Below are 13,365 nucleotides of genomic sequence, written 5' to 3' on the forward strand. Positions count from 1 at the left end.
GCCCTCAGACGAGGTATACTCGTATAGCTTTCATTCTGTTATAGCTTCAAAACAAAAGAATTTCTGTAATTTCATTTCCTACCACAATAAATGCTATGGTCTCTTTTGTTAGCCCGTTGGTAACGTTGCGAATGATATGGAAATGATAATGGGGCTCTAGAGCCCCAGAGAAATGGGCCGAAAAAATACATCGAATGTAATGTCTACTTGTGTATTTCGTCTGTGGTGTGTCTAAAAATGCATTATTTAAATGAATTGAATAAAAGCATGTTAACATTTGTTGGTAGAAACCTAACCAAGTGATGTCAGTTTGCTTCACCTATCTCATAGCGTCGCCCTCGTCTAAGTAAAAAATTTACAGATAACCAAGTACCTAGATAAATTACTACATTTGCTTGTGTTTACCCCTGCTACAACGAAAGTGACATTGGTGGTGCTAATTAAAATTTTTTAAATCCCTTTAAGAACTGTGTTTAGCGAAATAATGCGCGAGTGTAACATATTGACTGTTAGGTTTTCGCTACTGGATCCGGATTTATGACTTACGGGAATTGAACGGTAAACAATAGTCCAGCGATAGCACAAAATTTTTGTAAAGCAATCGTAATATCATGATTCATGAGTTTCATCCTTGTTAAACAAATGGATCTTTTTTTTCTTAATTTAATCGTACAAGAGTAGCACGATGGCAAGAGGAAAACCGACAGTCTCGATCGTCTGAATGTCGTTAATTTTGAGGTTAGGATGTAGCACTATGAATCAACTACAAAAGATTTTTCGTTATCAAAATGTTATCGATGATTTTTCCGATTTTGAGTCACTAATATAAATACCGATATGAGAGCATTGACGTAAAGCAAGAAGATATATAATGTTTCTTACTTTAGTGAGACCTTCAATCGTATCAGCTATCATGCATTTGACGTTTTTAACACTTAAAATTTGAATAGTCTCTCAATTAAAGAAAAATTTTTTTTTTCTTTCAGTATAAATTTGTATTTTAAATTTATAAAAAGAATAATATGTATCTTTTATTATTTATATATAATCGAAAACAAGCAAGATTAAATATTGAGTGAATTGTTTGCATGTTAATAGTCTTGATTAACAAATTACCGATCGATCAGTATCAAGTATTATAAAAACCAAAAAGTAAAAATATTATCGATTTCACACACTCGATTTTGTTCGAACTTTTTTTACCATCGTTGAACGTAAAAAATGTCGAGACTTGCAGGTTTAGACAAAGAACGTCTACGATAAATAATAATTTGTATTCATTATTAGTATTGTCGTAAACTCAATCTACTCGATGTATTCATAGTTTATCGCAGTATTCATTATTTATTCCTTGTATTCAGTTTATCACCATACATTCACAATGTAAGTATCTTTTTATTATTATTCGATTGAAGAAAATTCTTGTAAATTGTGCTGGGAATCGTAACTTTTGTTGTATGCGAAAAATAAAATGCAATTATAAAAAGAAAAAAATCAATAATTATAATTATAATTCTTGGTAACGAATTTTTTTTTTAATACGAATATGCAAATGTAATTCAAATGAGTTCGTTTTATTGTTGAAATAAAATGTCTGTAAATGTAAATATGCAGTAATAAAAATTATCGTGAGCTGTTATCCTACATTGAAGCTGCACAAAAGCGATGGAATAAATTGCTTGTTCACAATAAGTGTAATTGACTAAATTGTAGACGTAATGTGCTGCAAAGCAGTTTTTTTTTATCACAAAACACAACCCGTTCGAAATATTTAATCAGTTTATTTCATTGTTATTGTTTTATCATACAATATGTTTTTAAACAAAAATTCTGCTTTTTCGAATTGTACCACCCTTATCGCGAACTCTTATCCAATATTACGCGTTGGGACGAAAATATAGTCGAAATATTGCGTCAACTTTCATTTCATGAATAATTCAGATTTATCGTTGCAACAAAAAATTCAACTTTCAATTTATTAATACGGTCGACCCACAGTTGAAGTTAAAGGGAAATGAAACATGTTTCGAGTCGTAGTTGCGACTATGAATTTATTAAACTTGAGAATTACGTTTTTTAATTGCAGTGAAAATTAATTTTCAATTTCTTAGTGATTTTGCTAATTTATTTCTGATCATAAATAATAATATAGATGTAAAACTTCTCTGCAAATATTGTAATGATATTTTAAACAGAAAATTTGATAAAACATTTAAAAATTGAATCATATAGTGGCATCTATCAAAGTTGCCTCACGATTGTATCACGACAAAATATTCTTAAAATGGTCTGTTTTTAATACAAGAAGCATAAATTGCCAAATTAATCTACAGAAATGCAATTTTCGTTGAAGAATCCCGATTACGGTATCTATTTCAAGCAATTTTGTTATACAAAAAATTATCAGACAGTATTTTAAATAAAACTACATATTTTTATCACCGCGATGTAATAGTGGAGGTCAAGACTGATTCAATGATGTAGATAACGTGACCTTCAAACGACCTTGAACGGAAAATCCGTCCTCCAGCACCTTAAATATCTCTATTGCTTTTGATGGTAGGAAAAGATGGAGGAAATCTAATTTGAGAAATATAAGGCACAATTTATTTAAATCAAGTGCAATTAAAGTATATGTGCGTTAATTGATAAATCAAATTTATATTATATTATAAATCGACCTTGAAGCGTTTCTTGTTGCAACGAATGATGGAACGTTAAAGGAATGTGGCATGCAATGGAATGATTTGCGATTTCGAAACGATATCGATAATTGTTATGTCTTCGGGCCGTATATCGCGTATTGTTTTGTCAACGCGTGAAATCGTTCGTAGTATTACTAACCCGTGTTTTAATTGTTACTTTCAGGCCATCGTCGCGGATATCAAAGGTACACTGGTAGAATGGCGGAGGATGAGAGGCAAATTAGAGCGGCCGCAGAGTTATTGTTAAACAGTTCTATTAACTCTCAGAGGAGCTCGCGCACTCAGCGGAGCATAAACCGAACGCCGGATATCATAGTGAGCGAGGATCTTATCGCTGGTGCGATGCAAAACGGGAGGATGTCGAGCATTAGGCGTTTCTTCTGCCTTTTCGTCACCTTTGACTTTCTGCTCATTTTTCTCATGTGGCTCATTTGCACCATGGTAAATCCAATATTCACGCGACAATTTAACCGTGACGAAAGATCGTTTTCACGGTCGTTCGAGTTACGACTATAAACCAGTGGTTGAAACGGTTCCGAGAATAACTATTTCAAGAATTTAAACCGATGTTATAACCGTTCTCAACCCTTTCTGTAAACGCATACAGCGTATATTTACGCTCGAAACGTTTTTTCCAGATCGCCGGCGAGAGTTTGAAGTCCGCCTTCATTAATCAAATTGTTCATTATCACATTAAAACTTCGCTTTTCGACATTGTGGTGAGTACTCGTGGCTGTTGCTACGCTCGATCGAATAACACTTTGACGTAGCGTATTTCCCAATTCTGCTGAACACACATACAGTGAGCGAAATTCGTATAAACGCACGTAAAGAAATATGATTTATGGGACTGTAAGTTTTGAATTCAAATGAGGCGAATATAATAACGACAGAAGAGTAAAAACATATTTATGTGCTATAGAAATTTACATGTTTATATTCAAGCAAACATATATATATATTTATTTATTTATACAGTCTTATTCTCTGTGCGAAATTCGTATAAACGCACAGCAAGGAAAAACGAAATAAAACTAAACTTATATTATAATTATAAATATAATATTTTGTATGACCCCCATTATTTTGAATTAACACAAAAATTCGACTCGGCATTGAACTTGTGAGATTGTTTACTATGATAATAGGAATCTGTTCCCAGCAAAGTTTAATTTCTTCTTTCAAAGCAGCGGTATCGGTGAATTGGCGGCCATTTGCATATACAGGGTGTTCGGTCACCCCTGGGAAAAATTTTAATGGGAAATTCTAGAGGTCAAAATAAGACGAAAATCAAGAATATCAATTTCTTGACTGAGGCTTCGTTAAAAAGTTATTAAAAAATTAAATTAAAAAATTTCAAATCGTTCTAAAAAAATTATTTTTGGTTGCAGGGGCCGATTACAATCACTTTTGGTCATTACACATACCCCCGAAATCCTACGCATTTTCAAGAAAAAAATTCCTTACCGAAAATTTCATTTCAGGCCAGAAATGTCACTCAAAAATTTCTTGCGTAACTTTAAAACGTCATAACTTCTGAACGGATTGACGGATTTTAATGTTTAAAAAAGCAAACTACGCGTATTTTGGTGGAGAATATGTATAAATCGCAAAAATATTCGAAAAGTTGGTCCTTGATCCCGCAAAATGAGAAAAACCCCATAAAAATGGTCCAATTTTCAAACAGCCATAACTCCTACAATTGTGAATATATTTCAATGAAACTTTTTTCTGAAGTAGAGACAAAAAAGTATTAGACAACTTTTCTGAAGGGCGTCAAACAAAATTACTAAAAATGAAAAACGAATTTTTAAGAAAAATCGACAGGGGGTAGGTGCTTAAATTTTTCGACGAAAAAAAAAATTTTTAATTAATTCTAAAAATATTATTTTCGGTTCCGGGGGTCAATTGCAATCATTTTTGGTGAATAGACATACCCCCGAAATCCTACTCAGTTTCGAGAAAAAAATTCGAGAATATGTGAAATTTTTCGATGGAAAAAAAAAATTTCAAATCGTTTTGGAAAAATTATTTTCGGTTATGGGGGTCAATTACAATCATTTGTGGTGAATAGACATACCCCCGAAATATTGCTCATTTTCAAGAAAAGAATTCTGTACGGTCGGAACTTTAAACGTTAATAACTGTTTAACAAAGCCTTCATCAACAAATTGGTATATTTAATTTTCGTCTTATTTTGGCCTCTAGAATCCCCCATTAAAATTTTTCCCAGGAGTGGCCGAATACCCTGTATATAGCGAAAATTTAAAGAAGTAGCATTCAAATTATAGTACAAAATTTTTTAATTACTACGAGATAAATTAATAAATTTGTGATGGTTAAATAGATCTATAAACGCGCAAAAGGTAAAGTAAATCCATAGAAGATATTATCGACTTCGAACAAGGTCTCTTGTCGAAGATGATATTCAGTTCGTCATAATGTTTCATTGTTTGTCGAGGATCAAAGATTTTATGGATTTTGTCTTCTCAGATGGCAGCGATTTGCAGGTTTACGATCTTATTGATGTTCTACTCGCTGCTCCATTTGAATCATTGGATCATCGTAGCTGTAAGTGCGACGATTTTATTAAAAATTACATTCCTGTTGGTCGTGCAACGATATACAATGTATTATATCGTTTGTTATAGTTAACCACCGCCATCACATGTGCTTTCTTAATTGTCAAAGTGTTCCTTTTCGATGTAAGTTGTGAGATATGTAAATTATAAATGTAAGACGACGAAATTGTTATTTCACGACATTTGTTTTCAGTGGTCAACGTGCAATCAGCCAGTATTTCAAGTTCTTCTCATCCTCACATCTTTTGTATTGCCTTGGGTGGAAGCTTGGTTTCTCGATATCCGCGTTTTACCCCAAGAAACGCAAGCTAGAAATTGGTTTAACAGTACGTCACTTTCTTAATTTGTTATTATGAAAGTTCCTAAAAGTATTAAACGATCGTTACTGTTTAATTTCAGATTTTTCAGAAAATGAAAGACAACCGCTGCTACGTGGCGTTACTTCAGAGTCACAGTACACTAGCATCGAACCCCCTACTGGTACATTTTTTACGCCTATGGACTCCCCAAATCATTCTGATGATGAGGATGAAGGCTCAAGAAGACAAGGGGTTTCTAGAAATATGTTAAAATCGAATGACATGTTAGTGTCTAAGACGTTAACGCCACTTACATCAGCAATGGTAAGTGAAAATTATTCCTAGATACAAATTTAACATATTGACTGCCAACTACGTACAAATTATTTAGTAATAAGTGGCGGCCATTTCCTTGTTACAAGTCTTATTTTCATTTTGAAACTCTGTATATTGATCTGGGAAGCTTGTGTAAATATTTAAACTATATTATAACACAGCTTGAACTTTCCCCTATTATCTGCAGATAGAAAACTACAAGAGAAAAGTATTTGTATTAGTGCAAAATTGTCACGATTTATTGCAATCGAAAAATTGGCAAATTGAAAGTATAATGCCAAACGGTGATATTATTTTTTACATGGACCGTCCCAAACCAGAAGGAAAAATTTTGAAGATAGTGGTGAGCCTCATTGAAACATTAAATTTCAAATTTCTATATTGTATTTAACTAATTTGATTAAATATCGCTTTTAGGGAGTCGTCGATGCCTCTGCCACTGTACTTGTAGATCAATTATTCGATGAGATTGAATCGCTACCGTCGTGGAATAAGCTTGTCACAGAGTCGAAAAAGATACAAGTAATATGGATTTAATTTTGATCTTCTATTTCCCATTGTAATTACATTGTTTTATTTTACTTGTTTGTTGATTAGCATATTGATAATAACACGGATATTGTTTACCAAGCCACGAGTCCTCAAGGTGGTGGTATTATTGGTGCTCGAGATTTCGTTATTCTGAGACACCGTGCTCAGTATGGTAACTACTATATCAACACTGGTACGTCGGTACCATTTTCATCGTTACCAAGTCGCAGTAATGTTGTTAGGTAAATTAAAAAAAAAAAAGAAATATAAATACTAACGATAAAGTAATACTTTCTTACATCGCAATTGACCATCGAATATTTTGTCATAGAGCTGAGAACAATATAAGCTGTTGGGCCGCAGAAGCATTGCCTAATGAACAAAATAAATGTCGGTTCACGTGGATTATCAATACAAATTTGAAAGGATGGCTACCACAGAAAATAGTAGATAAATCAATGTCTACTGCATTAGTGGATTTCATGATTTATGTAAGAAAGTACGCGGATGAGCTGCAAAGACCGTCCGCTTAGCGTAAAATTCGCTTTGGTTACCGATCAGAGAAGGAAAGTCTTTCATGATCGTTCTTTGTATTTGTGTGATCGAAGAAATTTCGAATTTGTATAGCATTTCTGATGTGTTGAGAAGTACACAAAATTCTGACAAAATTCAAGCACAGTCTCTGCAATGTTTTCCACGCGTTATACATATATATTAGAGAAAACTAAATGACAAAAGTAGAAAGAGTCTGTGAGTGTTTTATGTTGGAAAGTCGAGAGACTGACGGAAGGAAGGCAAAAGACTTTTTTTACACGCTCTGTATTTAATAAGCAAGAATTCTTGAAGTTAAGACACATGCGCTATGTATAAAGTATGCAAAAAAATTTAATGTTTTAGTTGCAATTATATAAAATGATGAGAAACAAACTAATTCTTTATGCGAGGGAAAATCAAAAAGTTCTGTTCCATTTTGTGATCAGGGACTTTGTTACCGAGGTATAAGTGGTTTAAATTTACGCCAAAAAAACACATACTATAAATCATTCTTTGCACACTAAAACTACGTACTTCTTGAAAGTTGTAATTGAAAATGATTTTTTACTACGATTACTTAGAATGTGATTATACAATGAATATGTTTACAATTACAAGGTATAAAAAATATGCGGTTTCAATGTACGAAGAATTGTTGAAACTAGTATAAAACCGTATTGAAGTCTATATGCCTGTAAATTTGAAACGTTTGTATGTATCTGAACAAATAAGTCCCAGTGCACAAAATGGTATACTTTTTCAATTTCCCTTCGCGTGAAAGTCCCATCATTTAAAAATATCTCGTATATTGAATTAACACAAACATTTCAACATTCAAGTAAATGTATTATGTTTCCCAATCATCTTGAAGATGTGATTTAATACATTCTTTTATTGTTCATTTATATATCGTTCACATATAATTTTACCGTAATAAAATCAATATATATTTTACAATTAGCCCAAATTATTCATAATACTTATGGCATTTGAATGTTTTTTTCTTTTATATAGCCTAGTTTCGTAATACGTGCATGCATTTGTATACAATATATTTGTATACAAATTCCCTATATTCCCTGTTTACTTAGTAAACTTTACTGAAATAAAAATATTCTAAATGTAAACGTAAAATGATACTATGCAAAATTATCTTTGTTAAAATAAATGATAAATGTTATTTTGAAATATTCGACTTAATTAAGGACTATGTAGCTAAGAAACTATCACATAACAGTGTACATATACACAAACGTATATTGATGCATAAATGTCTCGTGATTAATACAAATTCACATATCTAGAGAATTTCCAAAATTCAACTGTATGCTCATAATACACATTTAATCGCGATTTATACTCAAATGTAATTAACTCTGATTTCTTTTATTATAGTTTCGTCCATAAAATCATTACACTGATGCGTATACAGTGTAGAAAATGTAGCAATGCCATGAAATGTATTACATAATAAAAGCAAGAAACTTTGCTAAACGAATAGATAATTATACAAATAATTAGAGAGGCCTTTATATTATTTTATATTATTGAAACGAATAAATAAAAATTACGATCTACATTATTAGAAAAAAAGGAAATATATATTAAACTAATAACATTTGTTTTCATTTTTTATCAATGTTCCAAGCCTTTATTAAATTTGATAAAATATATTGTAATAATTCTTTTATTAGAATCTTTCTCCCGACTTCTTTTATAATGCGCGCCCGAAAATAACGGGTACGTATTATAAAAGTACTCGCACAACCCTATTAAATATGGCGGAGACGTTACTATTAAAGAAAAATTGTTCTGATTAAAATGTAATTATTTAAGAAAAAAAACTTTAATCAAAACTTCACGATAAAATAATTTAATTTGAAAGTTTATTAAATTATTAATTTAAATATTCAACTACTCTTGGGCGATCATTTATTTATTGTGTTAAAAACGTAAACAAATAAAACAATGTAAGTTACTACTCACGCAAACGTTGCATGCAGCTCACCCTTCCTCGAGTGTGATGAGGTATGTAGTACCATCGATAATGATGCTGTTTTCCAGTGAAAGACAGTAGAAGCCATCGGCAAAGTTATTTACATGGTCCTTCTCGATTCGTGGAGGAGGAGATCCAAAGAGTCTGTAAAGAAATAAAAAAAGAATTATTATCTGTTCTTCTAAACGTATATAGAATAAAATACGATGATACTTATATTTTTTTTTTCTTTTTCCAATTTTTCATAGAAAATATTCGATTTCCAATTCGTCTGATTCGAAATTTCGCGGGATCAGGACATCGATTGCGTGCCGGTAGCGTTCTTTGCATTCGAATTCCAAACAAAATCTGTAACAGAAATAAAACTCAAATGTCGATCAAATGCATTAAAATAAATGTACCTAGATTGTAATTGAACGATAATTAAACACGAAATATGTTCTATGAGACTGTAATTTCGTTTAGAGATATGATAATCGATGCCGATTAGACACGAAAGGGAAGACGTGAAACTGTTTCAACTTTTTTCGCTGAATTTATGATAGATACGTACTAGTATTCAACAACGGCACCGATAGAGAGTCAGGGACAGTGCTAGTGACGATTAAAAATATTCAGATAACAATAAGTAAAAAGTACGTAACTCATTAGAGGCGAAGCTATCGACGGCGTCTTACCACGCTAATTTCCCGGGAGCGAATGACTACCCTCCCCGCACATCAACCGTTGTCGTTGCGAATTATTGAGAGAGGCGGGTGGAGGGGAGCATGGCTTCGTATTCCCGAAGGAAAGGTTAAATCTTGTATCTCGAATAATATTATTAAATGTAGTCAAAGGTGGCCTAAATGAAAACTGTAGCTGTGTGTATGTATAAAGATTTAAGACAAACGATTAATTATTTAATAATTTATTATCATTGTACTTATGTGAGCTCACAGTGCGAAATGCGATAGTATAGCTTTCCATTCTGTTTCAATTCTTGAGGCGAGAATTGGTAATTTATGTATACTAAATGTGCGGCACTCGCTAAAATAAATATCACCAAACGTTTTTAATTATATTTATTCGAATTATGCCAGTACTGATGGTACAACCGAGAAGGGGATGATTTTACATGAAAAAAGAATATTTTTTCATTCGAGGCTTTGTTTTCCAGAAAATCGATTATGAAAATTTATTGTACAATTTTGATTTTAACACAAGTATTTAGAAATAATAGCGATGGCCTCCTGTGAGCAAGTTAAACTACAGAAGGAGGTCGTTGGAATGAGAAAAGAAACGATACTCACCCACTTCCTCACCAAGGGCGAAACACGGGATCTACACACAATTTTCTGTTTTACAATGTGTAAGTAACAGCACATTCTAACATTAGTTTCTAAAAGATACATAAATATTAAGAATAAACTCGTTTAGAAAGAAAAATTCAATGGAAAGCCTTTTTAAACTTATTTATATTTTCGCTTCTCTTACGATTTACTTTAATTGTTTATTGTTTAATATGTCTAATCTAAACTTACCTGATTTCGGAACTTTGTTTCCGCTCGCAGGGAAAAAAGTTCGTGGGTAACACCGAACTAATGGCTACGAATTTAGAATCCACAAGATTCCTATGAGAGAAAATTGTTCATTGATTTTGGAGATTCAAAAATGTATTTAGCTTAGAATCTTTTAACAATTAAAATCTTTGTAAATATGTTTAAATGTTTAGCAAACTTATGTTCAGTAACACGTGTCTTATTTTTATTCCTTCTTTTCTTTATGACTTTAAATCGTTTGGTGGGGAAAGTAAGATTTCATTTTAATGTTGTTTAAAATTGAAGTTACAAAACAGCGTACTAAAGCTTTCTTTGGGAAGAAACTTGGACCACGTAAAAGTATAATTTGCGAGTTAACTATCAGACATCAAGTCGCAAAACGATACCCGACTGTAAAATGGTCAAATCCCATAAAGAATACAAACGGATAATCTACGAAATTCGTTTGGTTCCGCGAGATTTTTATTGTTTTTTAGCTGGTTACCAAGAACAAATTATGACTATCTATTTAGGTCTTCTTCCCGCCTCACCCTATCCAACATAGTATGGGATCGAGGGGTAGGTCATTCAAAGAAAACGTTTTTAAATGGTTTCAAAATTCATGTGATTTCATGAAAATGCAAATCCAGGTGATTTCGAATAGTGTTATGAAATCGATTTCATGCACAAAATTTTTAATTTTAATTCTTGAATTATACTATTAGTGATAAATTAGTAAACGCTAGACAATCTAAATAAATTTTTGTTGTCCTACAGCTTAAACCTTGTAATTCTAAACATAATTTATAAAAATCATTAAATGATAATCTCTAAATTCAATTATAGTTCCTGTTGTTCCATTAGCGCTGCGATCTTGTTCTTTCCTAGATTGTTAACGTCACAGTTTCTTTGATCAGAGTAGTTTTATCTTACTTAATCAGTGTCAGTCTAACGCACGTTATTATTTATTTAAACAGTAACTTTCAGTAAGGCGATCCAATAAAATTGTACCCTTTCAAAATGATTTATCGAATATTTATTTTACTAAGCGAGCAAACATGTGTTATTCATATTCTAAATTTTTACATTCCTCGGATTATCGAATGTCTGTGTTTAACGTAAAGCCTACTAAGTTGCTTACTGACGAGCCCACTAGTAGTTCCACAGCGAAACCCTCCACTTTCCTTTCCAAATAGAACGATTTACAACAATGTTAATTTTTGCCCGAACTGGTTTCGCCAGTGTTGAATATAATAGAAACGAATTTAAACTAGCTCGAATCTAACTTCGAGTCAGATTTAACTAATTTGAGTCAGTCTCGTATTGTTGGATACTAAGGAGACTTATTAACTATGAATTATTTTTAAAAAGGATTCATCGATCGATTTGATATGAATAGCTCGACATAATTTCCTATATCAACATTGTAGATACATGAAGCACGCGAGGATACTGGGAATATTATTATAAGGAATTGTAAATGTACAGATACCATAATAAGCGTACAACATAAGATCTGAATAAACAAAGTTGAAACAATGAAACTGAAAAATAAATTTTTTGAAAAAGAATAAAAATTAAACAATTTTTGTATCATTTAATTTAATTAACAGTATTTCACATTAAAATTAAAATTTTTTTTTCTTTATTATTAAATTTAATTAATGCATGCAGTAATATTTTTTATTATAAATACGTACTAGCACAATTATAAACGACATATTATAAAATCAACGATGAAACTTATTTGTATACACAGATTAAATTATGTGTAATTTGATATCTGTATTCAGCACGCACTATAACAAAGAAAATATTATTTTTTTTATTTTTATAAAATTCCGTTCATGTTACTTTCTGTATTATTTAATTCAAAATATCAGCATATATATAAACAGAAGTTGTCATCTCTTTATTCAGGACTCTAGCCAAAAAATCATCATAAAAAAGTTGTGCAAAGTATTAAACTATTTTTTAAATTTCAGCTTTTAGTTTATTCTGGTGTTAAGAGTAAAATATGTTAATATTATCACCTTGAAATTATAATTTGAAATTAAAGTGACTCCTCTTCGCACTGATTCTTGAAGTTCTGAAAGAAAAATTAAATCTATTTACTAAGAGAATACACATCAATGAAAATTATAACAGTGATCTTTGTGTGTATATCAGTTAAATGTACGTTGGAATTTTGAAGCTTCGTCACTAAGTACTCAGCCCCGAAAGAGGATCATCATTAAATATTTTATGTATTTAAAAAATGTTTAATCAGATATGTGAACATTATATTACTTTATATTAAATAAGAAACAATTTAAAAAATTACATACCTTAAAATGAAGGAGATCCAATAGCAGTAGTATATCGTAAAAGTGCAAAATTGAATATCTGATTTTATATTTTTATTTTCAATTGGCTATTTAAAATATTAAGAATTTAAGTCAAACCATCGTTAGTGAATTAATTACTAATTTATGATTTTCGTTTAATTTTAAATCAAATATTCACGTATGCATAACTTCATGTATCTTTTCGGGAAAACTGGTTTCTCTTTACCCTCGAAATTGCTCCATCTACGAATCAAACAAATTTTCTGTAAATATTATATGCAAATATCGAATGTGCACACATTCTTTAAATAATATGTTCAGAACACGTTGGGTCTATCATCGAGAACTCATATTATTATTAGTTATCATCGTATAAAGAAATATAGTAACGAAATGTATTAATATTTACTGTTTAAAAAAGGTAAACAAAACAAACCTTTATTACTCCAAGGTTCACACGTGATTATATCTCAGTTCATCTCAGGATGAAGATCAAAGCTGTAAAAAGAAACTATTGTAAAAAAGATGGAAGTTCTTG

General features: G+C 31.4%; 2 protein-coding genes across 12 annotated transcripts in view; one reads left to right on the forward strand and one right to left on the reverse strand.

Annotated features, from left to right (window-relative positions):
* The window catches only part of LOC143348641 (uncharacterized), a 69,094-nt gene that overhangs the window by 39,716 nt on the left and 16,013 nt on the right, over positions 1 to 13,365 (reverse strand). For 3 of the 8 annotated variants that reach the window (XR_013080806.1, XR_013080807.1, XR_013080805.1), the window contains exons 10-12: positions 13,264 to 13,325; positions 12,828 to 13,070; positions 12,083 to 12,589 (exon numbers count right to left, since the gene is read on the reverse strand). Coding sequence is in view for 1 of the 8 variants with exons in the window: in XM_076779168.1 (XP_076635283.1) it covers positions 8,974 to 8,986 (13 nt within the window). In the remaining 7 variants the exon portion in view is untranslated. Of the gene's footprint in view, positions 1 to 8,973; positions 9,332 to 9,627; positions 9,717 to 10,272; positions 10,294 to 10,503; positions 10,594 to 12,082; positions 12,590 to 12,827; positions 13,071 to 13,263; positions 13,326 to 13,365 lie in introns of those variants that run through there. The other 5 variants (XM_076779164.1, XM_076779168.1, XM_076779163.1 and 2 more) reach the window with 4 other exon arrangements.
* Start1 (Steroidogenic acute regulatory protein-like) lies at positions 149 to 8,603 on the forward strand. Of its 4 annotated transcripts, XM_076779176.1 has the most exons (12): positions 235 to 558; positions 682 to 738; positions 2,869 to 3,146; positions 3,344 to 3,424; positions 5,199 to 5,276; positions 5,357 to 5,410; positions 5,481 to 5,613; positions 5,687 to 5,910; positions 6,110 to 6,265; positions 6,340 to 6,444; positions 6,520 to 6,695; positions 6,785 to 8,603. In XM_076779176.1, the coding sequence occupies exons 3-12, from the start codon at positions 2,904 to 2,906 to the stop codon at positions 6,984 to 6,986; spliced, it is 1,452 nt and encodes a 483-aa protein (XP_076635291.1). In that variant the 5' UTR covers positions 235 to 558; positions 682 to 738; positions 2,869 to 2,903; the 3' UTR covers positions 6,987 to 8,603. The 4 variants fall into 4 exon arrangements, with proteins under 4 accessions (XP_076635292.1, XP_076635294.1, XP_076635291.1 ...); XM_076779177.1 differs by lacking the exons at positions 235 to 558; positions 682 to 738 and adding an exon at positions 149 to 225; XM_076779179.1 differs by lacking the exons at positions 235 to 558; positions 682 to 738 and adding an exon at positions 161 to 196.

Source organism: Colletes latitarsis, chromosome 11 (assembly GCF_051014445.1).
Source record: "Colletes latitarsis isolate SP2378_abdomen chromosome 11, iyColLati1, whole genome shotgun sequence".
NCBI classification, from domain to species: domain Eukaryota; kingdom Metazoa; phylum Arthropoda; class Insecta; order Hymenoptera; family Colletidae; genus Colletes; species Colletes latitarsis.

Coding starts and splice junctions, on each gene's coding strand:
- Start1 (XM_076779177.1), top strand. CDS start 2,904: ATGGCGGAGGATGAGAGGCAAATTAGAGCGGCCGCAGAGTTATTGTTA. Junction 3,147..3,343: donor TGTGGCTCATTTGCACCATG/GTAAATCCAATA, acceptor CGTTTTTTCCAG/ATCGCCGGCGAGAGTTTGAA. Junction 3,425..5,198: donor CTTCGCTTTTCGACATTGTG/GTGAGTACTCGT, acceptor TTGTCTTCTCAG/ATGGCAGCGATTTGCAGGTT.